Source organism: Podarcis muralis, chromosome 6 (assembly GCF_964188315.1).
Source record: "Podarcis muralis chromosome 6, rPodMur119.hap1.1, whole genome shotgun sequence".
Taxonomy (NCBI): domain Eukaryota; kingdom Metazoa; phylum Chordata; class Lepidosauria; order Squamata; family Lacertidae; genus Podarcis; species Podarcis muralis.
Window position 1 is genome coordinate 97,415,993 of NC_135660.1, and position 26,812 is coordinate 97,442,804.

The window sequence follows — 26,812 nt, forward strand, 5'->3', positions numbered from 1 at the left end:
AATGTAAATTCAGTGAGGCTATGGAAAATGTCATTTGGTTTTCAAAAAGTTTTTTTCGGTCTGTTTGGCTGGCAACATTAAACGACAATACTTGCTATTTATGTTATATTCTGTTCAATATGAAGAACAATTGATAATAATACCAGTATTTGTTGATCACTTTGTAACGAAAGAGAAATGTCCCAAAGCAACTTAAAATAAAATAGAAACAAAATCAATCAAAAGTCAAATTAAGAATGATGTACAATACACAGTACAGTGGTACCTCGGGTTAAGTACTTAATTCGTTCCGGAGGTCTGTTCTTAACCTGAAACTGTTCTTAACCTGAAGCACCACTTTAGCTAATGGGGCCTCCTGCTGCTGCCACTCCACGATTTCTGTTCTCATCCTGAAGCAAAGTTCTTAACCTGAAGCACTATTTCTGGGTTAACGGAGCCTGTAACCTGAAGCGTATGTAACCTGAGGTACCACAGTATCTAAAATAATAATTGAACAATATCATAAGGACAACCTCCTATCCTCCAAAAAGATTAACACAGCAGTAGAGGCTAGCGCAATCACCAAAGGCCTAGGTAAACAAAAAGGCCTTGCGGCTAAAAACTTAGAACTATAGCACCAGGCATATTTCATTGGGGCATACATTCAGCTGCACAGAGTCACTCCTGAAAAAGCCTGTTCTCAGCTATTCTGCATTTTCCTCAGATGAGGCACATAGAGAAGCAACTCTGATTAATATTGCAGTGGCTGGACCGGTTCGTTTTAGCAGAGCCTTGGGATTCCTGAACTACATGAGGTTTTGTAAGTCAAAGCCACCCTTTTAAATTGAGCCTAGAAACTAACTGGTAGCCAGTGCAAGCAGACCAGAATCAGTGTAATAAGCTCAGATCTTCTGGTCTCTGTAATCAAAGGGCTGATTTCTACACTAGCTGTAGTTTCCAAACAGTCTTCAAAGGAAGGCCCCATGTATAACATTGCGGTAATCTAATCTACAAACGATAAGAATATAGGTCACTAAATCTAGATTATACCTGTGCAAATACGGTCAAAGCTAGGCCACAAACTCAAGCAGGCAGAAGGTTTCCGTGCAACCATGTAGACTTATGCCTCTAGCAACAGCAGTGGATCCAGGAATTAAAGAATGGCATGGTTGGGAGGGATCCCAAGGGTCATCTAGTCCACCCCCCGCGATGCAGGAATCTCAACCAGCTCATACAGAAGAAATGGCCAGCCAACCTATGCTTAAAAACCTCTGCACATGTCTCTATCTATCTCCATGCTATATACCTGCTCCTTTAGTGGTAGAACAGGTTGGACACCCATGCAGTCTATGAAATTGCCCCAAAACTGCCTCAGTCAGTTTTTCTCGGATGGAGCTTCAGTTTATTGCTTCTCATCCACTCTTCTACCAAGGCGAGGCACTGATCCGGTACATCCCCTGCCAGACTTACAGGTGTCAAGGAGGTAGAGCATCAACATACTGATGAGTAAAGGTAAAGGTACCCCTGCCCGTACGGGCCAGTCTTGACAGACTCTAGGGTTGTGCGCTCATCTCACTCTAGAGGCCGGGAGCCAGCGCTGTCCGCAGACACTTCCAGGTCACGTGGCCAGCGTGACGAAGCTGCTCCGGCGAACTGGCACCAGAGCAGCACACGGAACGCCGTTTACCTTCCCGCTATAAAGCGGTACCTATTTATCTACTTGCACCCGGGGGTGCTTTCGAACTGCTAGGTGGGCAGGAGCTGGGACTGAACGACGGGAGCGCACCCCGCCGTGGGGATTCGAACCGCCGACCATGCGATCGGCAAGTCCTAGGCGCTGAGGTTTTACCCACAGCGCCACCCGCGTCCCTATACTGATGAGAGCACACGCCAAACCCAGTGACCCGACGTGTCTGTCTCTCCACCGTCTTTCTTTCCCTCTTCCCTCCTGTATTTATTTAGGGAGTAAACCTGTGGGCAGGATTTTGCTTTTTCTTCTACAAGTATATTCTGAATAGAGCCAGCTTTTCATGCACTTATGAAATGCAATTTACTATTCAGCTTGATTTGCTTTTGTTTTGAAAATTTAGTGTTTGGATTCTAAATACAGTAGTACCTCAGGTTAAGTACTTAATTCCTTCCGAAGGTCCGTACTTACCCTGAAACTGTTCTTAATCTGAAGCACCATTTTAGCTAATGGGGCCTCCCACTGCTGCCGTGCCGCCGGAGCACGATTTCTGTTCTGATCCTGAAGCAAAGTTCTTAACCTGAAGCACTATTTCTGGTTTAGCGGAGTCTGTAACCTGAAGCGTATGTAACCTGAAGCATATGTAACCTGAGGTACCACTGTACTGCCCACTCCCAACTGCATGCATGGACGGCTGCTATACATGTTGATGTGGAAATAAATCCCCATGAGTTGCATGCACTTAATACATTTTATTTAGTAGAGAACAAATGAGGTGTTTTATAACATGGAGATAAGTTGCCTTTAAAAACTATTAATGTTTTTACATATTAAGGTATGGGCTCATACCTGTTTTACATAGGTGAACAGGAACCTATGAGGACTCTCTCAGATGAAGGATATAATACACCCAAACTTAGAAAACACATGCTTAAATTGAACCAAACATTGGCCAAATAGAATCTAAAAGAGTGGCCTAAAATGTGTGCATTTTCAAGCTACACATTTTCAAATGTGTGTATTTTTGCTTTGGGCAAGATAAAGTGACGTAACACATTTAATAAATAAAAGTAACAACAACAATGTACCAGTAGGTGGGACTGAAGAAAATCTTGGCTCTACACCAGGAGTTTGGAGTGTTTACAGCCTGCTACAAAACTACAATTCCCACAATGCTTTGCCTGAAAGTTTTGGGTGGGGCAGTGACTCATCTCAGTGGCTGGTATCTGAATACAGCATAGGTGTAAGTTTGGGAGCCTTTTGCCTTCTCCCAAGGGCCCAATCACAGGAGAATAGGAAATGTTGGGATACACTATCACAGTCCTTCACATAACAATTGACGTGGCTGATAGCGCCTTCTCGGTGGCTGCGCCAAGACTTTGGAACTTTGCTGGGAGTCGCCCAGAGCCGGCAAAGAAAGACAATTTATTCCAACAGGCTGTTTGGGAACTGACTACTTTTAATTAAAGGTCTGGTGCTGTGCTGTTTTAATTGTAATTATCTGCATGTTTTCATTGGATTAAAAAATAAAATGTTTTAATTCTATTCATGTTTCATTGCTTTTTTAAAACGATTGTCCCATCTTTCAACTGTTATTATAGCAGGGAAAACAGCGGCATATGTACTGTATAAGTAAATAAATAAATAAATAAGGAATTTCTGCTTGTGAGTTCCAGTTGCAAAGTCCAGCATACAATTCTCTTGCCATGGAGGTGCCAGCGGATGGAGTGACCGATGGATAATAAACGTCAATTGCAACTTTATCAGAGAAACATGGAGCTTCCTGGTACTTTTAGAACCCCCAATTTCATTTTTGCCTCCGGTACAAATGTAATCAGTCTGTGGAATGTAGAAACATAGTGTTTTTAGTTTAGGCAGCAGAAATAAGAAGGTAGTGGCACATTTAAAAAGTGCTTGCTCTTTCTAATTTTGTGTTTTTGGGAAAGGGTGGGCTTCCTTTTTTATTTCACGCAGTAAGGATGCAACGGAGAATTGCAACAAGCAATGCAGAGCAAGGTGGCGAGTAAGCCAGATCTTTTCTTGTACTCCTGTGGCAACAGAGTCACAACATGCAGGAAGGAGAGGGACCCTGACCCATAGGGCGTGTGCAGAGGGTGCAATTCTCACGACAGGAGGTGCCATCCCAATCGCAGGCAGCACCAGATCTACACGTGTTTTTGAATCGCGCTGTTGGATGCGAAACGCGAGCGACGGATTGGGACTGCAAAGTGAAATTTTAAGTAGATTGGCCTTTGCCAGCTGCAAACCTGCGTGTGGCATGTCTGTCTTTTGCGCTGAGGGTTCGGGGCTTGGGATCCAAACGACTCTCAGCCCATAACTGTCAACTTTTCCCTTTTTTAAAAAAAAGGGAAATTCCCTTATTCCGAATAGGATTCCTCGCAAGAAAAGGGAAAAGCTGACAGCTATGTCTCAGCCACTCACCGCTAACCTGCTAGGTGGCTCTGTGGTCTGATGGGGCACGACGTTCACAATCCTGTAAAGGCATTTAGCGTGGCAATGATAAAAGCGCTATTTAAAAAACCTCTCTTTTTAAATTGAAGCTAGGCTTTGGCGCCGGCTCCCATCTTTTTGCGGGAATTTTGCGGCCAATCCGCCAATTTCCACGGTCAGCACCCGGGTGCTGGGTTCAGACGTGAACCCGAGTGCCCGAGAGATGGGGGCACCGGAGGCGAAGCGCACATCGGCTCCCCGCGCATCTGCAGAAGCGAAGCAGGGTCCGCTCGGGTCCCGTATCTGACGCGTGTTGGGATTCCTGCATGGCAGCGGGGTTGGTCTAGATGACCCTCGGGGGTCCCTGCCCACTCTTACAACTCCTGCGCGCCTAGGATTCTGCATGGGGATCCGCTGCCCCCCTGCGGACCCTGCTGGCCTCGTCTGGCCTCGTGGGAGGGCCGGCCCTGCCGCTGGCTACATCCTCATGCATCCCGGAAGCTGGCGGCTATTCATATCTCTTCGCTCCCCGCGTTTCTTTTATCTACGGTCTCGGCGTCCTTCCTTTCCGTGCGCTCCTCCTTCAGTCCCCGCCCCCTCCCGCCCCGGCCTGGCCAATCAGACTCCTTCTGCCGCCGAGGCGCTTTCCTGTCATGGCCGCCGCCGCCTCGCGCTGCAGCTTCTCCTCCTCCTGAGGGACCGTCGCGGCGCTTCTTCCCTCGCCCGCCGCTCCCTCGCCGGCTCTCCCGCTCGCTCTGCCGCTCGGCGTCGCTGAGAGGCGGCCATGGGCACCGTCCACGCGCGGGTAAGGAGCGCGCGGCCCTTGGCGGGCGAGGGCGGCGACCTTGGGCGGAGGAGGGATCGGGGCCGCCAAGGGAGCGGAGACGCCCGCGCGCCCCCGTGCGCCCTCACGTGCACGCGCGCACCGGGGCCGCGCCCCTCCGCGAAAGCAACGCCCGGCCACCCTGGACAGCGTTCCTCTGAGCATGTGAAGAATTCCTCCCCCTAGGATCATTGTCATTGGGTGTTTTTACGGCCGTCACCTGAAAAGGATACTGTCTCTTCTGAGCTGCGTTCTTCTGAGCATGTGCAGAATCCCCCGCCCCCCCTTTTAGGGCTCTCCTTAAAAGCAATACCGAACATTCCGCGCAGCGTTTTTCTGAGCATGTGCAGAGTGTGACCTTGAGAATGTGCAAAGGCGCCCGTGAAGGGGGTGCGCGCCTGCCTGCCTGCCTGCTTGCATGAAGGCTGCTTTGGGTGCGCTGTGGAATCCCGTGCCTCCATTCCAGCCTTCCTACCTTCCTTGGGTAGTGGTGGACTTTGCACATGCTCTGGTGCCTCAAGCCTTTGGAACAAGGAAGGTGGCCAGCTGACTTGGACTGGCTTGCATGGAGCCTGGGAGTCTCCTGCTTCCCCTAAGGAGCCTTAATCGATAATTCTCCTGTGATGGCGTCTCTGGTGGGGCTGCAGTGCTTTCCTTGGCAGCACAGTATTTACACACCTCTTGTGAATGTAAAGTCTTCATGACACACCCACATGCATCACAGTGACTTGGAGGTGGCACCTACACTTTGCATCTTAAACATCAGGAAGATGTTTCTGACAGTAAGTGCTATTCCAACTCCCTCAGAAGGCAGTGATCTTGCTTTTTTGGGGGTTTTTAAAGCAAAGGTTGGACGACCCATCTGTCAGGGATGCTGTAGTTTTGATTCCTGCATTGCACAGGGTTGGACTAGAGGACCCTCGGGGTCCCTTCCAACTCTACAATTCTATGATTTCTAGTACCTGTGAGAATCCTACAGTAGCATAAGTATGCAAATTAAGCATAAAGTGAAATGCAAAAATGTAGACAGAGCAATAACAAAACAGCTACAACTGAACAGGTAATTCGAGGTCTTAGAAAAATCTTAACTTAAAAAAAAAATTTATTTTATGCATAGAAACATGCAAAAACCCCAAAAACTTAAAACATAAATTTCTGACCATAACTTAAAATGTAAATAAAACTCAGTTCCAGAGGCTAATAGACCCAGCAAAACCCCCACAATTGCTCTATAATGTACAGTAGAAAGATGGCAAATGTTGCTACAGGAAAAATAAACAGCTGTGTTCCACAAAGTAGCATACTGAGATAGCAGCATTACATCATTTATTTTCTTATTCATGTGCATTACAAAATGAAACCATTCTGATCTTAAACCATCCCTCTTTTTAGTCATCCTGACTAATGTTGTTTCCAACTTTTCAACCAAAGCTATATTCCAAACATTTTTATATCAATATTGTTTCATAGTATCTTCAAAGTCCTTTAAAAAATTGGCAATCCCATCCCTGCATATTAGAGAATCAAAATGATACATTAACCCAAATGACAATGTGTATTTAACTTACTCCCCCACCACACATTGGATTACAAAATCTGAAGCTTCTCTGTTGCAGCATTAATAATGTACCTTTATTCCAAAGCAGCTGTCTGAAAAGAATAGAGGTGGGTGAAGTTTTACAGGGCTAGTCAAAGTATACATTTAAAGCTCACATTCAAAAGTACCTTAAGTATAGGGTGACAGTTTCCAGTGGTCTCATATTGAAATGAATTTAGGACTTTGGAAATTAAAGTTTTATGCAGGTTGTGTCAGCTAGTCAAGTATGGGCAACACAGCCAGCACCATAGGTGTCTATAATGGAATGAGAGCCACACCCCAAACATAAATGACCAATGCAGGTTGCATCGAAAAATATATACCTGCTTAAAATCTTAGTGAACGATCTTTCTTTATTAAATAACCCTTCTGAGTTCTGTGAGATACTCATTCTCTAAATAGCATTTATACTGACCAAGTGCATTGTAAAATAAAAAGGCAAGCTGAAAAATGTAATACTGTGCAAGGCAATTAGAATCATAGCAATGTAAACTTGGAAGGTACCCCAAGGGTTACTTAGGAATATGCAGGAATATACAGCTGGTCTGGATGGGCTCGAACCCACAACCTTAGCATTATCAGCACTACATTCTCCAACTGAGCTGACAGGCTTATATTATGCAGTATACATTATGAGTGATATCCACTAATGAAACAACTGGATTTAAATAACGTAAGCCTGCCACTTTCAGTGAGTCTACTCTGTTTATGACTTAATTGGATACCATTCCTTTACCACTCTTGCATAATGAAACTGCATAGATAGATTCTGTGTCTACATACATAGATTCTGGGAACACAACTGCACAAGACTGCATCCTTTTATGGTAAGGTGGATGGAATGGTAAGAATCACTATAAATACTTGAGGACTTGAAAAACTAAATCCAGTTTAACTTAATTTTATCCTGCTCAGAGTTTGGAGCCTCTTCCAATGAGTGGACCTGATTTTGGTGCTATAGGGGAAGAAGCTGAACTGGTTGAAGTTGAGCCAGAAACCAAACAGGAAATACTGGAAAATAAAGATGTGAGTATTGGGTATTGTCTTTCTGTTTAACAGTTCACAGTCATTGTAACACAGTCATAATTTTAGTAGGAGCAGAATTCTTACCATTTAGCAATGAATAATTCTCTTCAGGTATTAGTAAACAATTGTGTAAAGAAAATTCTTGGAGAATAGGTGATGTACCTGCAAACTAGAGGTGGGCAAATGTCCCCATCTTCAAAAGGGGGGAAAAAGAAGACTCAGATAACTACCGAATGGTAAGTTTGACATCAATACCAGGAAAGGTCCTAGAACAAAAAATTCAAGAATTGGTTTGTAAGCACTTAGAAAATGATGCTGTGGTTACTAAGACTCAGCATGGGTTTCTCAAAAATAAGTCATTCCAGACAAATCTCATTTCTTTTTTTGATGGAGTTACAAGCTTGGTGAATAAGGGGAATGCTGTGGACATAGTGTATCTTGATTTCAGTAGGGCTTTTGACAAAGTCCCCTATGATATTCTTGCGAGGAAGCTGGTAAAATGTGGGCTTCATCCACAAAATAATGTAAAAACCTGTTTAATAATGATGCTGTTTTTGCCACTTAAAATTCTTGACTTTGATTCATGATGAGACAATGTTCTGTGCTGTCTTGGAATTGTAATTCAATAATTCATTGGTTATGGCACCATTATGTTTTAGTTGAGCAGAAATTCTAGTTGTCCTTGGAATGTTTCCGGGGTTAACATTTTGATGAGAACCATCTTAATCTTTAGGTTGTGGTTCAACATGTGCACTTTGATGGACTTGGAAGGACTAAAGATGACATTATCATGTATGAAATTGGTGACGTATTCAAGGCTAAAGACCTCATTGATGTAAGTAGTGAAATCCTGAAATTCTCAAAAGCTTGAAAATACTGTGAAGTCTAAAAATGTCAGGATCCTTGTTTAATATTACTATTATGTTATTGTTTAGGTCAGGCATAGGCAAACGCGGCCCTCCAGATGTTTTGGGACTACAACTCCTACGATCCCTAGCTAACAGGACCAGTGGTCAGGGATGATGGGAATTGTAGTCCCAAAACATCTGGAGGGCTGAGTTTGTCTATGCCTGGTTTAAGTCACTTAGCACAGGGCATCTCTTGACAATTTACAATCTAGGTTAAGAAAAAGGTTAAAAATGACATTCAAAATATAACAGCACCTCAGTACACAAAACACCAACACTAGACAGAAAAGCTTAGCATCAGCTGACATAAAGCCTTGACGCAACAGGTTTATAGGCTACACAAACTGACACGCCAAAACAATATTGCAAAACATGCTTTAAAAGAAGCATGGGTATTCTTTGTAAGCAGATATTCCAGTGTATAAATATGGTGCTAAACTGCAGTCTTGCGCTTGCAGACGTAAGCCTCATGAATTCCTGTTATTACTTTTTGAGTTTAGTTATTTATACATGTTGGGGTTGGATGCTAAACTGATTTATGTGAGGTCCACTCTGTGTCTTGGAATTCCCGTTTGTGTAATGAAAATGTAGAGCAGTATGTGAGATAATGAATGTATGCATTTGGCAAATAACTGTTGAACATTTAGTCATTAAGGTGCAAAGCTAAACCTTAAATATTTTGAAGGTTATGAGGAAGTCCCATGAAGCTCGTGAAAAGCTCCTCCGTCTAGGAATTTTTAGACAGGTGGATGTTCTAATTGATACGTGTCAAGGTAATTATCAGTGTGTGTGATTTGTTTTTCCTTGAGTTTTAATATAGCTTTATAGTAGTTTAATATGTGTCATATTTAAATACTTTGAAGGAGGTTAAAATAAGTAACTCTTGCAGGAGAACCATTGAAATAAATGGGAGTTAAGTTACCTAAATCTGTTGATTCCAGTAGGTCTGAGTATAACTAAAATTGGCTATCCCTCCTTTGATAGGACAGATTGTTTTATACATGTGACCTTCTCAGTAGTTCTAGTGTAGTATAAATGAATGGAATGCTTCGTTTCAATATATAGATATCAAGCAGCAAAGTATCCATCAGGGTGACAGGTTGTATTTGTTTCCATTGAGTTCTATAACTGTTTCTGTAGTGCTAGCCTTGGCACTGAGCTTGCCCCCAATTAAAACATGGTGCTGGTTTGCTGCCATCTAGACCAGCCTTTCCCAGATTGGTGCCCTCCAGAGGGTTTGGACTGCAACTTCCATCAGCCCCACCTACTATGACACATAATCAGGAATAATGGGAGTTGTAGTACAAAACCTTCGCAGGATAAAAGGATAGTGAAGGTTGACGAGACTTTCCCTTATTAATCAGCTGAAATGGTGAGGGTAGAAGACCCAGTACTAGAAAGAAGTACCAGGACTGGATCGGGATAGCTTGACCACAGTTGTCCATGCATTGGTAACCTCACAGATGGATTACTCTGTGTGGGGCTCCCCTTGGGGTTGGTCTGGAGGCTGCTGCTGCTGGAGAATGTGGCGGCTAGGTTGCGTTTGTGGGCAGACGACTGCCAGGCTGAGTTCAAGGTTTTGATACTAACATGTAAGGTCCTATACAGCAGTATCAGGTTTCGTGGGCCTTGTGGTCTGTGGGGAAACTTCTCCTGCAAGTTCCAAGATCTTAGAAGCCTTCTCTGCAGTAACTTGGAGCAGGGATTTTAGTGTAGCTGTCCCTGTTCTGTGGAATAGCATTCCTGTTCATATATGACAGGCACCACTATTGGTGCATTATGAAAACAATCAAAGATTCCCGCCCCCCGGCTTTCACAGCTGGATGAATGGGTCCTTGCCATGAGTGTCTGTTCTGTATTGCTTTAGTTTTGTTTTAAATGTATCAGCTAGTTGTTTTTTAAAAAACTTTTGCTGCTGTTTTTTATTATTATACATCACCTTGGGATGATTGTGTAGGGAGTGATTAATAAATTAATTATGATAATAAAAATAAAGGAAATGTTATAAGAGGCTGGAGGGAAGTATGGTAAGGCACACAGATCTCTGCTCCTGTCCTGATTTTGTGCTTAAATCTTCAATTCCACTGTTAAGTGTTCATAGTTTGAACCAAACAGTGTTTAGTGTTATAGAAAGTCAAATGCATGGGATGAATCTATTTGCAGTATTAGCTTCTGTGAAGGCATTTTTCTGAGTGGTGTATTTAACTGTGAGAACTTAATTTAGGTATTACATATGTTATTTAAAGTATTTTAAGAAGCTACTTAAGAAACACTGTATTTTAATAATTAGAAACGTCAAACTGGATTTAAAAAATTGTTTTCTTTACTAATACGTCTGTGTATTTAGGAGATGATGCCCTTCCAAATGGTTTAGATGTAACATTTGAAGTAACAGAACTGAGAAGATTAACTGGAAGTTATAATACTATGGTTGGCAATAATGAAGGGAGCATGGTATGACCTGCTTAACAACCTCCTGCAATCTAAGTTGTGGTGATATGACATATGCTAGTTTATCATAAGTGATTTAAATTAATTTTGGTAAAACAGATTTCCCTCTCCAATCATAAATACATTTATTTGCAATGAGAATTCCATTAAAATAAATGAGATGTGTATGCGTTCATTTTTTTCTGTTTATTCTGCAGTTGTCCTAGAAATCTCTGATCTCTTGACTGCTTTTATTGTGTAGAAATATGCTGAGACTGTAAATAATTGCAATATCTTATTCCAAGCTGAAAACACAATTTTTTTCAATTGAGTGTTTATTATTATATAATGTCATCTTGTTATGAGATTCAATGAAGGGAGGTTTCAGTTGAAATCAGAAGCTTGTAGTCAGGAAATTTACATGTTTTCAAAAACTGATGCTTCTGTAAATTTAGAACATGATTGACAGCTCTGTGTGAAAATTACAAAAAATGCTTTAGGGTTCCAATTTGAGAAACTTGCAATGATTTATGTGTTTTTTCATCTTTCATACATTTGACAGCAATATGAGCACTGGTACTTTACCTATGGTGTATAATATATTTATCTGGGTTTTTTTATGGAGAAGCTTGAGATAATGATAAAAGGGATATTTTAACTACTTGAGAACTGCAAAGTTTCCATGAAGGTTTGGGGAAATATGGGTTAGTAACTCTACTATTAACTGGGTTTTAAAATTCACACTGTTTAAAATGTCACAAAGAGCAATGGGCTGTAGTCACAGCTTCTGCAAGGGAGCTTGCAGAAGGTGAGTTCCTCCCCCCCACATCTCCCACCCCAGGCTTCTCACCATTGCAGCTCTGTGGGCTGTGCTTTCTGTGACAGTGGTCATATTTCTCTTTCCATGCCCCCAAATGGCTTCTGGGACATTGAGGGGGACAGATAGACCAAGATGGCACCTGGAATCTGCTCAATGCAAGAGCCCAGGTGGGGTAGCATAGTGATAAAAAACATTTGAAAGGGGGGGCGCAGAGCAGGTATCCTTTGCCACTGGAAACATTTGTGTGCAGCAAAAAACTACAGAAAACAGTTAAGTGCGCAAGTGTCTTGGCAAAGTTGTACATGCTTCAGTGCTTATTCTGGCTCTTGCAGGTACTTGGACTCAAACTCCCAAATATATTTGGACGTGCCGAGAAGGTGACATTTCAGTTCTCCTATGGCACAAAGGAAACTTCATATGGTCTCTCTTTCTTCAAACCACAGCCTGGTCACTTCGAAAGAAAGTAAGATACCTTCAGAATGTAGTAAGGTTTCAATGCTATGTACATCTATTTAGAAAAACCCTAGACCCTTGAAAATGTATTGTAAGTGGTGTGCAGCAAAGGACAATAAAATCACCAGTATACACCCCATTTTTTGAAAGATGAGCTACTTAAGGTAGTGACCCCAATATTCAATACGTTCACTCTCATCCGCAGTTGGTCACACTGAGAGTAGTTGGTAACAGCTTTCACTGTTATGACTGTTAGCAAATATTTTAAGGCATGTGTCAACAGATTGGGCCATACCCAGTGCTTCAACTCTGTGGACTTAGTGTGAACAACAGAGCTTATTCTCCTGTCTGCTCCACCCATTCACCCCTGTGTACCCTAACTCTGGAGGCTTGGGGGATCTGGAACAAATGTTGGGGTATGTGTGTTGTGGATGGAGAGGAAACAGAAGCTCCACATTGGATACAACCCAGTGTCTTGCACTTTTAGAATCTATGCTTCCTTAGTTCCAACAAAAGAGTTCTTAAGGCAGTTTACATGGTAGAATTTACTCCTACGTTTTCATTCTCTCCTATACTTTTCCTTGAATGGGGCATTTCTTGACTGCTGTAAGACTTACCAGGTAGATGGACATCAGATGTTGCTGGTTTTCTGGCCTCCCAGCTGCCACTGCTGTTGAAGTCATGTATAAAGTCCTTCTTCTCCCTTCTATCTGCTACTGTTGCCTTGCCAGGCTTTCAGCAGCCGGGAAAACTCCCCTCTGGTGATGTGTTCCTGAGCGCCAGGCCTCAGTAGAACATGTTAATGCCCAAATTGGGTATGGCTTTTTGGAGTTATTCCCATGGATAGAAAGTCAGTTTCATAACTTTATTATTATCGTTATTAAAAATACTGTATCTAGCTTTAGCCCAGGAGATTTTTTGGAGCAAACATTTTGGGTGACGAATTCAACTATATTTTTTACATGTATACATACAGGGCAGTGATTCCTCACACCATGTGTGCAAAGTATTACATTGGAACTAATTCTGCGTTAATTAGGTTATATTTCTATGTTTTTCCAACACTGGTGAACTTTGGAGAAAGTGAGCAAGATATCTTGCGGTTTAGCTTCTATCTCTTGTTTCAGCTAATTCTAAGTCAAATACAGTATCATTCTGTTTTGACATGTTTGCAAGTCAATCTAGTCTGCGCTAACAGCTGTATATCTGTCCAGTCGCACAAAGATAATGAAAGGCACCTCAGTTTGTTTCATTCCTCCCATATGTTCTTAAGCTTTCAACAGTTTTTGTCAAATCCAAAAACAGTAAAATTTCATGATAAAATGGTAAATTGCCTTTTCTCATCAAATAGTTCTGTTCAGAAAGTTAATGTAGATGTCTCGGCTGCCAGCACTTTAAGAGACCGCTGCTGTGGAGCGTTAAGCTTGCGCAGCTCCTTGTACAACTATCTGCATTTCATTGTTAACACTGAAAGTAAATTAAGTTGATTAATGATGACATATGAGAATTATCTTCCATTTTCTGTAACCAACTTATTAATTGGTTTTTAAGCTATTAAAGGATTTTGTACAGTACTATTGTAAGCAATTCTTCTGTGGTTTAGCTATTTAGATCTAACTTAAGGGCTCCAGTTCTAGCTTGAAGGCATAGCTGGCGCTAGGCTCCTGTCCTGCTAGTGGTGAACCACCATTCTGCTAGCATTTCATCTCTGCCTTCCTGGCTCCTTTAGTAAGAGACAGAGAGTGTCTGTGAGGCATATGGTGAAATAGGATTGTTGATCTTACAGCACAGAAGGTTAGTTTGGAGGTCCAGGAACTTGAACCACGGGTGCAATTTTAACATCTTTCCTTTAAGGATTTTACAATGACAAATGCGGCAGAGCCATACAGCCTCGTCCTGCTTGCCAAGTAAAGAGTTCTTTTTATCTGCTATAGGTAAAGTTAAGCAGTGCCATAGGTGTGATCTTATGAACACTTGTTCTTCAGCTCCTTTCTTTGTTGTAGTAATCCTAAATCTTAATGTTATGTTTCTAGCTTTTCTCTCAATCTGTATAAAGTAACTGGACAATTTCCTTGGAGTTCTCTTCGTGAAACTGATAGAGGAATATCAACAGAATTCAATGTAGGTAAAATAGCACTACTTCTTTATGGTTTGGCTGGGGAAAGAGAAATCCACAAATTTCTTTATCTGCAGTGACAGTGCCTCTCTGTCTGGCAGCTGCCCCTCACTCAAACCAAGTTTTCTCTCTCAAGTTTATTGAAGATTGCAGAAAACTCAGGAGGAGGAAATATTTGTGCTGGGCACGATAGACTTAACCTTTCCTTTCTCCCTCATCTTCTTGCTTCATCTTCTGCATTGCTAAAATTGAGGTGGGGGAGCAGAAGGCAATGGAGGCAGCATTTTAAAAATGAAGCAAATGCAGTCACTGATACTTTTCCTGCTCTGTTGTTGCTCCAGTGCTGCCTCCTGGAACTAGCAAATCCTTGCATGGATTTCAACACCCCAGCATCTCCTTTCTGTGAGAATTCACTGAGTTAGCTGATGCCTGCTGCTTGCCTCGGCTCCAGTCCAGCTGAGAGCCTAGCAACTCTCTTGAAAGGAGCTACAAAAAGCCAGCTCACCTGGCTAGCACCTTCCCTCAAGAGAGAAGCCAGGTGAACCTGGGAGGAGACCGTCAAAGCAAAGTACCTTAGCAGCAGCTCCTATAGTCTGTGTTGGCTCTTCTAAGACTGGCTGCATTGCCAGTAAACCCAGTGCTCCGGCTCATAAAGGTATATGTGAAAGATGCTGAAAATATGTAAATGTTTGCTCATTCATAATTAAAGAAATTGTTTCTTTTACAGTTTCCCATATGGAAAACCAACCACACCCTAAAATGGGAGGGTGTCTGGAGGGAGCTTGGCTGTCTTGCAAGAACAGCTTCATTTTCTGTCCGAGAAGAAAGTGGACATTCACTCAAGTCGTCTGTGTCTGTAAGTTTTTGCTATTTGGAATATGAATTTTTGAAGTATGACAAATGCTGATGAATAGTACCACATTAATTAAGCCAAATGCAGTAGTGCTGAAATAACAGTTCCTTATGACACCTGTTGTCCATTCTTGCCCAAGAGCAATAGAGATTCGAGTCTATACGGATATGAGGAAAGCTGATTTTTGTACTGGATGGTATATATATTTCAGATTACAGCATATTTATTCATTGATATATACTTTTATATTTATAATTATCTACTTATATTATTGTTATAAGGTTTCACAACATACCTAATATTTTCAGTTCATTCCAAGGGTACATTTCCTAACATGAAAACAGACACAACTTTCTTAATAGCAGTTGGTTTTTCACATGCAATGGGAACCTTGCTTTGCTGTATGTCTTGCATAGTTAATAGCTGAAGTGGCAATTGTATATTTATTCACGATAAGAGCTGCAAGGTTCAATTGATCTAACTAATTAATCAATCAGAATGTTTACTTGACTAAAAATATGCCATTGCTAATTAGTCAGGTAAATAAAGATGGGGAGCATCATCTTAAGGGAGGTACCCCCCCATTCTCTCACATGGGAGGGGACTGCATATTGTAAGAGTTGCTTTTTCTTCCACATATCAACAAGTAAGTACACCTCTCTCTCTTCACTTGTTGAGACAGAGCTAACATTGCAGTAGCTGGTAGTATTGCTGTGATCCAGCAAACTGCAGATGGAAGAACAAATATCTCCTTTGCAGTTTCACATGTGTATTTATACTCAGTTGCTTGTGCACAGTTGGATAACTGGCAGTTGTCACCAGGAATGCAGCCACTCAGTGTAACGAATTAGATCTTGGCCATAGTTTCCACATAATATAGTAGCTTCATGTTGTAATGCTCAGTGTATGCTTAGTCTACAAAACTACTCAGTAAAATTCAGAATTAAGGATGAACCTTTTATTGCTAGATAATTTTGATTATGCAGTATCACGTTAGGAGTTTAGTAGAATGTTTGCCCAAACGAATAGTGATGAATAATTTTTTCCTCTATCTCCAATAAGATTCTATGCAATTCAGGAAAAAAGAATGTCATAGTTGACTGTTCCTGCCTTATAACATTTCATATGTGTGTTTGTTTATAGCACGCGATGGTAATTGATTCTCGTAACTCTTCAATCTTGCCGAGACGAGGTGCTTTGCTGAAAATAAACCAGGTATTATCAGGTTCTGGAAAATAGCTGTGGGTGGGTGTTTTATATTTGCAATATGTATGCAAAATATGGCACTATTGGTTGAAGTCCTGTACACTTCAGCTCCCTGCATGATTGAGCTAGCCTTCAAATCAATATTTTGTTTAATATATAGTACCACCAAAATAATAAAACAACAAGTGATTTGTGTGGAAATGTGTTTTTGTATTTATATTTCTGTCTTCAAAAGTGTCTGTTTGGTATTTTAGGAGTTGGCTGGCTATACCGGTGGTGATGTGAGTTTTCTGAAAGAGGACTTTGAACTTCAGTTTAATAAGAAGCTCTTGTGGGATTCAGTAAGTACTTGGTGCTATTGGGAGTAAACGATTCATATCATAGTACCTTTAAAAAAACCCCCAAATGAAATAATGTATCTTTTTAAAATTACAAATTGTTTTAAGTACAGCATTTAGCAGTTCAATTTGGAATCAGTTCAGCCTGCATATTAGAATATAGAAAATGTGTGCATTTTCCTAACGGAAAATGCAGGTGTGATAATTGTCACATAAGTTTTGAAACTTGAGGGAGTTTCAGAAGCAGTTAGTGTTGTGGTGGGGAGGTTTCTTGTTCTAAGAAGCCAGTTTGAATGTGTGTTTGTGTCGGGGAGTGTGTGTGTATATATGTGTGTGTGTGTGTGTGTGAGAGAGAGAGAGAGAGAGAGAGTGAGAGAGAGAATGGCATAACCCTTTTCTCAGCATTAGGCAACTCTTGGCTCCTGACAATAATTTGCAGTATATAGGTACAATCCAGAGAAATCCATCTATTTGTGCCCTTTTGATTTTTTAAAAGTGCAATATAGGAAACTCTAGCCTTTCTTTTAAAAGGTTCTACAATATGAAAGTGGCTCAGGGGTTGGAGCTGGGTTACGTGGAGCCACGCTGTCATTTATACCGCCCCTGGACAGCCTTTCAATTTGTTGTGAATGCATTGAAACTTATTTTCCACTGGAAATGCTAAGATGAAAAAGGGGCAACATAACAAAAACTATTATTCTGGAAGTAACTGATGTTGCCTCAGAAAGTACATATTTTTATTTTTTACAAATTCAATAAATGCGAGCCATTTTACTCCTAAAATTCCCTTTTCTTTTCCATCCTGCAGTTGAACCAACTGTGGGTTTATTTCCAAACTTTTAGCTAGCTATTTTTTTAACTGTAAGTGGTAAATTGTTCTTCCATGTTGGGGCTGCTAACATGCAGGCAGCGACAATTAAGTTCCATACAGGTTCTTTGTTTTATTTAGTCATCTAAATAACACAATAGAATTGCTAAAGGGTCCAAAGTTACAGCATAATGGGTTATTAGTGTGATTAATCTAGTTACTACTAGGGTTTCATTATTAATGGACAAGACCACAAACATGCATTCGAGGATCCACATCTCCAACATTTATCTGCACATCTGTCATATGCAGTGGTACCTCTGGTTGCGAACGGGATCTGTTCTGGAGGCCTGTTCGCAACATGAAAAGAGTGCGACCTGCAGCGGCGCATCTACGCACGCGCAGGTTGCGATTTGCCGCTTCTGTGCATGCGCGTGATGTCATTTTGCGCTTCCGCGCATGTGTGAGTGGCGAAACCCGGAAGTAAGCCTTTCCGGTACTTCCGGGTTGCCGCGGGACGTAATCTGAAAGAACATTACATGAAGTGAACATAACATGAGGTATGACTGTATTTTACTCAATCTATGATTGCCTGTCTCTTTAAAGGTTTTATCAACTTCTCTTTGGGGTGGAATGTTGGTTCCTATTGGAGACAAACCATCAAGTATTGCTGATAGGTAAGTAATTCCACTTGCTTTCCTTTGCGTTTGCCAATTGTCTGTCTGGCATAGCATGTAAATAGAAATGATGCATCTCTTGCATCAAGAAATTTATTTTAAGCATTGATTTTAATGGTACTCATTTGCATGGCTTCCAAACCAAGCCACTTGGCAGTTTGCTTTAATGGCAGCATTTCCTGCATCTCAGAAAAGTTTAGCAAAGGATGGCCAAACTAGGTGTGACAGTGGCACCTCTGTGTGCTTAGACAGGGATATGCCCTGATCATATTGAAAGAGTGGATCTGGAGGTGAGGAGGTGGTTAAGTACAGTTCCTTCTGCCTGCTGTAACACACCTTGTCGCCTGCCACTTCACATGTAGTAATGGTTCTCTTTTCCTTGTAGATTTTATCTTGGCGGACCAACAAGTGTGCGTGGATTCAGTATGTACAGCATTGGACCACAGAGTGAAGGTTTGAGACATTTTTAGTAGGCTGCATCATTGTCAATAATTTTACTAGGACCCAGAAAATGGGCTGAGAATACTTGATGATGATGGTTGGTCAACCTGATTAGACGGTTTGAGCATATTACACCGCTCCTGGCCCGACTGCACTGGCTGCCAGTTAGGTTCCAGGCCCAATTCAGAGTGCTGGTTTTGACCTATGAAACCTTAAGCAGCTCAGGACCGCAGTACTTCAAGGGCTGCCTCTCTCCACTGCAATCATTACCTGAGGCCCTTCTTCAAGTACCTCCTCTGTGAGAGATCTGGAGGGTAGCAACATGAGAATGGGCCTTTTCTGCGGTGGCTCCCCATTTGTGGAATGCTCTCCCTAAGGAGGATCACCTGGCACCTTCATTACATGTCTTTAGGTGCCAGGCAAAAAGATTCCTCTTCAACCAGACCATGGGCTGTTTAATATTCTATGGCAGAGGTTTCCAAACTTATCAGACCTACCACCCCCTTTTCAGAAAAAAGTTACCCAGTGTCCCCTGGAAATCTACCTTCTTTAAGAGAACATACAGAAAGATGCATTGACAAAATTGCATTTCTTTCCGCAGGGCCTGTAAGACAGAGTTGTTCTGCCTGGCCTTTGGCTTGGAGCCAGTTTGATTCCCTCCCTCCCTCTCTTTCTTTTTTTCTTTTCCTTCTCCTGCAATGAGGCTACATTTTAATATTTTAATGTTCCATTATTTTAATGTTGTATTTTATTTTTTAAGTTGTAATCATTCTTCTTGTTTTTATTATTGCTTGTAAGCCGCTCTGAGCCCGGCCTTGGCTGGGGAGGGCGGGGTATAAATAAAAAATTATTATTATTATTATTATTATTATTATTATTATTATTATTATTATTATTTATGTATCTGTATTTCTGCCTATGTCCTACAACATAGTAAGGAAAGATGATGTTGTAATTAGGCAGGCAAGCTTCCCAGGCCTGGGTGAAGCCGAAAAGGGTTAACCCAAGCTCTGGAAACCCCTATGCCTCCAGCTTGACCCCCAGATATGGAGGAGGCATTGCTGCCATCCCACAATATTCTTCTGAAAGTTGTTCTGTGATTTATTGCCAGCAGGTGGGACCTTCAATAAAGTTTTACAGTGTGTAGTGCTTCTATGGACAATTATGGCATAAAAGTTGATATAGCCTAAAGTGACGGAGGATACCTCTTTCTTATACTGAATAGTGTTCTTGGGATTGCTGATGGAGCGAATATTTTGTGCTGTGTTACTCTTCTAGGGGATTACCTGGGAGGTGAAGCTTACTGGGCTGGAGGTCTGCATTTGTACACTCCTCTCCCTTTTCGGCCTGGTCGGGGAGGATTCGGAGATCTATTCAGAACACACTTCTTTCTCAACGCTGGCAACCTCTGCAATCTTAATTATGGTAAGAAGCAAATACATTGGAGGCCCCCCCCCCCCCCCCGCTTAAGGCATTTTAACTGTTTCTGCAAAATACTGGTTTTTGCTGGAAACTCTACAGTCTGTACCTAGTAGGACTGAATTACATTTTTGAAATTGAGTGCTTTAAAATAGTTTACTGCCTTGTACCTGGAACAGAACTTGGGCTACTGGCCATGAAAACATTTGGTTATTGTCTCATTCTCATTGGCTTCCTTTCCATTCCCAGGTGAAGGTCCCAAGGCTCATCTTCGTAAACTAGCAGAGTGCATCCGGTGGTCTTATGGTGCTGGAATAGTTCTCAGGCTTGGAAACATTGCTCGATTAGAGCTCAATTATTGTATCCCAATGGGAGTACAAAGTGGGGACAGGTATGTTCGGTTATTCTAAATTGCCTTTCCACCTAATATATATATATATATATGTTAAAAAATATAAATAAGGTATTTTACAGCTTCAGAACTGTAAAATCCACTATATGCTCCTCTCTAATCACGTACCAACATAAAAGAGCTTATAGCATACCCTCTGTTCAAGGCCGTGACTTGCAAAGCTATAAGATGAAAAAAATACTAGAGAGCTAAAAAAAACACCCTAGTGATCCTCTTTTCTCCCCCTCTCGGCCAAGTCATCTAAAACTAGACAGATTTGTTGCTTAATTGCTTCCCTGGAGAGAATGTCACAGGAAAAGCCTTTCTCCTTAAACTTTCTGCAGAAGCAGGATTCAGAGCATGACTTCATCTGCCTATCATAAACAGGGGACACTGGCTGATATAGGGGGGGGAAGCCATGCAAGGCTTTATAGGTGCATTGGAAACAGCACTTTGAGTCACACTCATATTAACATCCAGCACAGCTGAGCAACAGTTGGTTTGGTCTTCTTTCTGCACCATCTTGTCAACCTAGTTGTATGCTAATGATGTTAGGGACAGTCTCATGCAACACACTAGAGTAATTTAATTTTCAAGAGAACCAAGACATGTTCCTTGTTCTCTGAGAAGGGGTGCAGTTAATATATGAGATGTACACCTGTGTGCAAATTCATTGAAACAAACGATGTAGTTTATTGTACAAAACTCACATATGCATGTACAAAACTCACGTATACGTATATTAGTAATGGATATGACCTCCGCTATTTTTAAGCAGCATTTGACCAAGGTTCGGCATGGAGTCTACTAGTTTCGAACAGTCACTGTTGATTTTCGGATCCCTGTACACTTGAATCAGTGCCTGAATGAGCGTCTCCATAGTCGTACAGTCTACAGCACAGAGGCGACTTTTGCCTATAGCCCACAAATTCTCAATGGGATTTACGTCCGGGGAATTCCCTAGCTAATCAAGTACCGTATTTTTCGCACCATAGGACGCACTTTTTCCCTCCTAAAAAGCAAGGGAAAATGTGTGTGCGTCCTATGGAGCGAATGCAGGGGGGAGGCAGGCGGGAAAAGCCCTCAAGAGCCGCACACAAGCTTCGTGCGCTCTTGCGGGCTTTTCTCCAGGAGGGAGAAGGGACTGACTGGCTGCAGCAGTCCCTTCTCCCTCCTGGGGGAAAAGCCCCCAAGAGCGGCACCCTTTTTAAAGGCTGCGCGGCTCCTGCAGGCTTTTGTACGAGGTGGGGGAATCCCCCCACCTCCCAGAAAAGCCAGGAGAAGCCGCACAGCCCCTTTAAAGAGCGTTCGGCTTCTGCGGGAGGTGGGGGAACCTGCAGCAGATTCCCTCCTCCCGGGCTCCCTTTGAAGCGGCAATGTGGGAGGGGAGCAGCAACTACGGAGGAGGGAAGGAAGAGGACCATGGATCCTCCGCTGCTGGAGGCTTCAGCAGATTCCCCCCTCCGTGATTGCTTTGAAGCAGGAAAGTGGGAGGGGAGCAGCTTACACTCGTGTAAGCAGCTCCTCTCCCACTTTCCTGCTTCAAAGCAACGACGGAGGAGGGAAGGAGGGGACCCATGGATCCTCTTCGCTGCTCGAGGCTGCAGCAGATTCCCTCGTCCCGGGCTCCCTTTGAAGCAGCAAAGTGGGAGGGGAGCAGCTTACACTCGTGTAAGCAGCTCCTCTCCCACTTTCCTCCTTCAAAGCAACTATGGAGGAGGGAAGGAAGAGGACCATGGATCCTCCGCTGCTGGAAGCTTCAGCAGATTCCCCCCTCCGTGATTGCTTTGAAGCAGGAAAGTGGGAGGGGGGCAGCTTACACTCGTGTAAGCAGCTCCTCTCCCACTTTCCTCCTTCAAAGCAACTACGGAGGAGGGAAGGAAGAGGACCATGGATCCTCCGCTGCTGGAGGCTTCAGCAGATTCCCCCCTCCGTGATTGCTTTGAAGCAGGAAAGTGGGAGGGGGGCAGCTTACACTCGTGTAAGCAGCTCCTCTCCCACTTTCCTCCTTCAAAGCAACTACGGAGGAGGGAAGGAGGAGGACCATGGATCCTCCGCTGCTGGAGGCTTCAGCAGATTCCCCCCTCCGTGATTGCTTTGAAGCAGGAAAGTGGGAGGCGGGCAGCTTACACTCGTGTAAGCAGCTCCTCTCCCACTTTCCTCCTTCAAAGCAACTACGGAGGAGGGAAGGAGGAGGACCATGGATCCTCCGCTGCTGGAGGCTTCAGCAGATTCCCCCCTCCGTGATTGCTTTGAAGCAGGAAAGTGGGAGGGGAGCAGCTTACACTCGTGTAAGCAGCTCCTCTCCCACTTTCCTCCTTCAAAGCAACTACGGAGGAGGGAAGGAAGAGGACCTTGGATCCTCCGCTGCTCGAGGCTGCAGCGGATTCCTCCTCCGTAATTGCTTTGAAGCAGGAAAGTGGGAGGGGGGCAGTTTACACTCGTGTAAGCAGCTCCTCTCCCACTTTCCTGCTTCAAAGCAACCACGGAGGAGGGAAGGAGGGGACCCATGGATCCTCTTCGCTGCTCGAGGCTGCAGCAGATTCCCTCGTCCCGGGCTCCCTTTGAAGCAGCAAAGTGGGAGGGGAGCAGCTTACACTCGTGTAAGCAGCTCCTCTCCCACTTTCCTCCTTCAAAGCAACTACGGAGGAGAGAAGGAAGGGGACCATGGATCCTCCGCTGCTCACGGCTGCAGCGGATTCCTCCTCCGTGATTGCTGGGAGCTTCTCTGGGCAGGAATTCCCTCGGCTTAAGTGGGGTGGGGGAAGTGTGGCAGGTAGGGGGGTACCTACCTAGACACTGAAGCCACATGTCTCTTAGATGAAAATTGGGAGTGAGCATTATGTGAAGTGGCTGTGGATCTCCTGCCGCAGAACTGTAGGACTGTATAGAGTTGGGAGGGCCACCCAAGGGTCATCTAGCCCAGCCCCCTCACAATGTAGGAATCACAGCTAAAGAACGCCAGGCAGATGGTCCCCCAACCGCTGCTTAAAAGCCTCCAGTGGTGGAGACCCCAAACACCTTCCGAGGTCATAGAATTGCAGGGTTGGAAGGGAACCCCAGGAGTCATCTAGTCCAGCCCCGGTGGACAGCGGGCGCAATCCATCCCATTGCGCAAGACTAAAGATGCTGCGCAAGGCTAAAGAAGAAGCCAAGGCAGTGAGCGGGATGGATCGCGCTTGCTGCCTTGTCTTCTTCTTTAGCTGCACTGGAGAGGTTTAGCTCCTGGCTGGAGAAGTTGCGCGGCTATGGATCCCGCGTGCTGTCTTGGCTTCTTTGCTCTTTGGGGCTGGGGGGGGGGGGACCCGGGCTTCCCCCGCAGCCCCGAGAAGCTCTGGGAGAAGTGGACAGGCTGCGTGCAGCCTGTCCGTTGCTCTTTGGGGCTGGGGGGGGGGATAATTTTTCCCCCCTTGATTTCCCCCTCTAAAAACTAGGTGCGTCCTGTGGTCCGGTGCGTCCAGTAGAGAGAAAAATACGGTACCTGTATTTGCTGCTTTGTCATGAATTTCTTCACCACTTTCGATGTGTGACAGGGGGCTAGGTTGTGCTGCAATATCCCAGTACTGTCAGGATACCTCTTCTCCAGCTCTGGAATAACTATTTTTCGTAGAACCTCAATATCAGGCATAGGCAACCTCGGCCCTCCAGATGTTTTGGGACTACAATTCCCATCATCCCTGACCACTGTTCCTGTTAGCTAAGGACCATGGGAGTTGTAGTCCCAAAACATCTGGAAGGCCGAGTTTGCCTATGCCTGCTCAATATATTGTGGCGAGCGCATCATTCCTTCTATTTGCTGCAGGCTTCCAACACCATAATGATCCACGGACTTTTTGTGTTTGTTTTGAGTACAATGGTACCTCGGGTTACATACGCTTCAGGTTACAGACTCCGCTAACCCTTAAATAGTACCTCGGGTTAAGAACTTTGCTTCAGGATGAGAACAGAAATTGTGAGGTGGCGGCGCGGCAGAGCGGGAGGCTCCATTAGCTAAAGTGGTGCTTCAGGTTAAGAACAGTTTCAGGTTAAGAACGGACCTCCGGAACGAATTAAGTTTGTAACTCGAGGTACCACTGTACAGGATTACGAGTAAGATAGAAAACATGCTTTGTTTCAATTAATTTGCACAAGGGTGTAACTGATAAAAAGCTCTCTTGGCCATTGCTGCCACCTGGGAATCCAGGAGAATTTCTAGACTGCAAATTTCTTCTCAGAAAGTGCATTTTTATCAAGGATGTACAGTTTCGTTGGATTCAGCTTCCAAGTTGAAGCACAGTTTCAGAAACAGAACTACCAATGTGAATTTAGGTGGGGGGGAAAATGCAATCTGGTCTCATCAGCAAATTTTAGTAGGCTCCTATTTAATTGTTAAGCTTAATGGAGAAGAAAACTTCAGCATGCTCATATGCATGTTTGTTCAGAAGCAAATTACACTGTTTTAAGTGGGGCTTACTCCCAGGTAAGTGCACATAGGATCACAGCTGAAATCTATAATCTTTAATTAGTGACATAAAGCCAAGAAGTGAGACAAATATTCTGCTTAAAGGTCAGCAAAATGTAAAGCGTTATCTCAAGCTAAAATTGCATTTATTACAGTACATTGCATATCATACTAATTATTTTTGTTTTTCCAGAATATGTGATGGAGTTCAGTTTGGAGCTGGAATAAGATTCTTGTAATGTCACAGTCGTTTCATAATATCACTGGGCCAAAATGAGCTCCTGAGTTCAAGAGTGGCACAAAGATGTCCCAGAGGATTTTACCGAAATATAATTATGTATGAAGGGTTTACTTCAATAAAGAAACTTGCTTTAAAAAGTCCCATAATTTATGGTGTGATGCATTCTTGATTTCTTCAAAAACTTCTTTAAAAAATTTAAATCAGGACTTGGAAAACAGCAACCTGTAACTCTGTTTGAGGACTCACTTTTGCCAAGGGAGACACAAATAAAACTTGCATTTGGTATAGCTGAAGGTGTTATCAGGGCAGGCCAGTTAACTCGTCCTTTAAGAAGAATGAGTGGAGGAGCCACATCTCTGCTGTGCATGTGCTAGGAGGGGCATAATATTGTATTACTGTACTTGGGTTTGCATCTGTGATCCTACCTGGAAACAAAGCTCCATGGAAACATTGAATGTGTTGATATGTTTAAATTAAAGGAGTAAAGCGGAAAGAACAACATTATCTAGGAATGTTATAAAGAGAGAAAAATCCAAAATCTAAAGAGTGCAATGATTGTATCAAACTCAAAAAATAAGGAAGTTGTGGTGTGATGGAGGGAAGTCGAGGGGTGTGGTGGTGGAAAGCGATTGTGGGCAGGAAGGATTTATGTTTGTGTAAATAATAGTTCATTTCTGTGTGCTTTTGTTTGGGTAGCATGTACGTTTCTTTTGCTCCTTTTTGTATTAAAAAACCCCTCAAAAATTAAAAGAAAAAAAAGAAAGTGAGGGTTAGGGTTGGCTCACACATGCATTTCATATCACTTGATGCCACACAGTTGAATGTATGAATGGACTCTTATCAAAAAGCACAGTGCTTGAGGCAGCATGAAAAGTTCTGCCCATGGCTATTTTTTTTGACTGCTATTCACAAATGTGAAGAAAACGCTGGAGGCTGTTTTTAGGTACAAGTTAAACATGTTTAGGGTTTGGTATCCATATTGAAAGGGCTTGCTTTGCAGATGTGTGAGCGGAGACGGTTTTTCAGGGCGTATCAAAACATTTCTCGAGGGAAAGGCAACTGTTTAGATGACTAACAGAGCTTCTTCCTGTTCTGCTATTTTAGATCCTGACTTTGCTGCTCAGCAGTCCCTCTTCCATTAAAGAGGAACTAAATGCTTGGTGTCTCACTCATCTTTACTGGACACAAGCCCTACACTTTCTACGGTGTGGGTGACTTGCAAAGAGAAGCGACAGCTAGGCCCAGCCAGGGCTGCTCTTCCACTGCTTTCAGTTACAGGAGCACCTTTGACTCTCTAAAGGCAGGGAACGCTTGGTGCATTGTGTCTCATCTTTATAGGATGGTAAATGCACTCTTAAGCTTTTAATTATGTCATCCAGTTATATAGTAAGAACATGCTGGATCAGGCTAATGATCCATCTAGTCCAGCATCCTGTTCTCACAGATGTAAACCAGATATTTGTATTAGTTCAGTAATGATGCACAGTATGTGCATTCTTTAATTTTAGCAATAATTGTATAATTCCAGTTAATTTCAGTTTACTGTGACTTTTCTGTTATTTTCAGTTTACTGTGCTGGTGATGCATCACCATTTATTTTCTGTTAAGATGATCCTGAGGCCTGGGCAGTGGTCCCATTCAAACAGCTCAGAATGGCTACCACATGGTACTAGCAGTGATGGAGATGGGAGGCGATGGCAGTTGGGA

General features: G+C 43.1%; 1 protein-coding gene across 2 annotated transcripts; it reads left to right on the forward strand.

The window, feature by feature from the left end:
• Positions 1-4,741: 4,741 nt before the first annotated feature.
• Positions 4,742-25,251, forward strand: SAMM50 (SAMM50 sorting and assembly machinery component). 2 transcript variants are annotated; one of them, XM_028728721.2, is made up of 15 exons: positions 4,742-4,922; positions 7,453-7,563; positions 8,297-8,398; positions 9,157-9,244; positions 10,819-10,925; positions 12,054-12,184; positions 14,208-14,295; positions 15,018-15,146; positions 16,287-16,358; positions 16,604-16,690; positions 18,102-18,172; positions 18,558-18,625; positions 19,892-20,038; positions 20,282-20,423; positions 25,058-25,251. In XM_028728721.2, the coding sequence occupies exons 1-15, from the start codon at positions 4,902-4,904 to the stop codon at positions 25,101-25,103; spliced, it is 1,410 nt and encodes a 469-aa protein (XP_028584554.1). In that variant the 5' UTR covers positions 4,742-4,901; the 3' UTR covers positions 25,104-25,251. The 2 variants fall into 2 exon arrangements, with proteins under 2 accessions (XP_028584554.1, XP_028584553.1); XM_028728720.2 differs by lacking the exon at positions 4,742-4,922 and adding an exon at positions 5,599-5,722.
• The last annotated feature ends 1,561 nt before the right edge of the window (positions 25,252-26,812 follow it).

Bases quoted from the DNA above. Each gene is read 5' to 3' on its own strand.
- SAMM50 (XM_028728720.2), top strand. From the start codon at position 5,654: ATGCATCACAGTGACTTGGAGGTGGCACCTACACTTTGCATCTTAAAC. The intron at 7,564-8,296 runs GTGAGTATTGGG...CTTAATCTTTAG, and splicing joins AAATACTGGAAAATAAAGAT to GTTGTGGTTCAACATGTGCA. The intron at 8,399-9,156 runs GTAAGTAGTGAA...AATATTTTGAAG, and splicing joins AGGCTAAAGACCTCATTGAT to GTTATGAGGAAGTCCCATGA.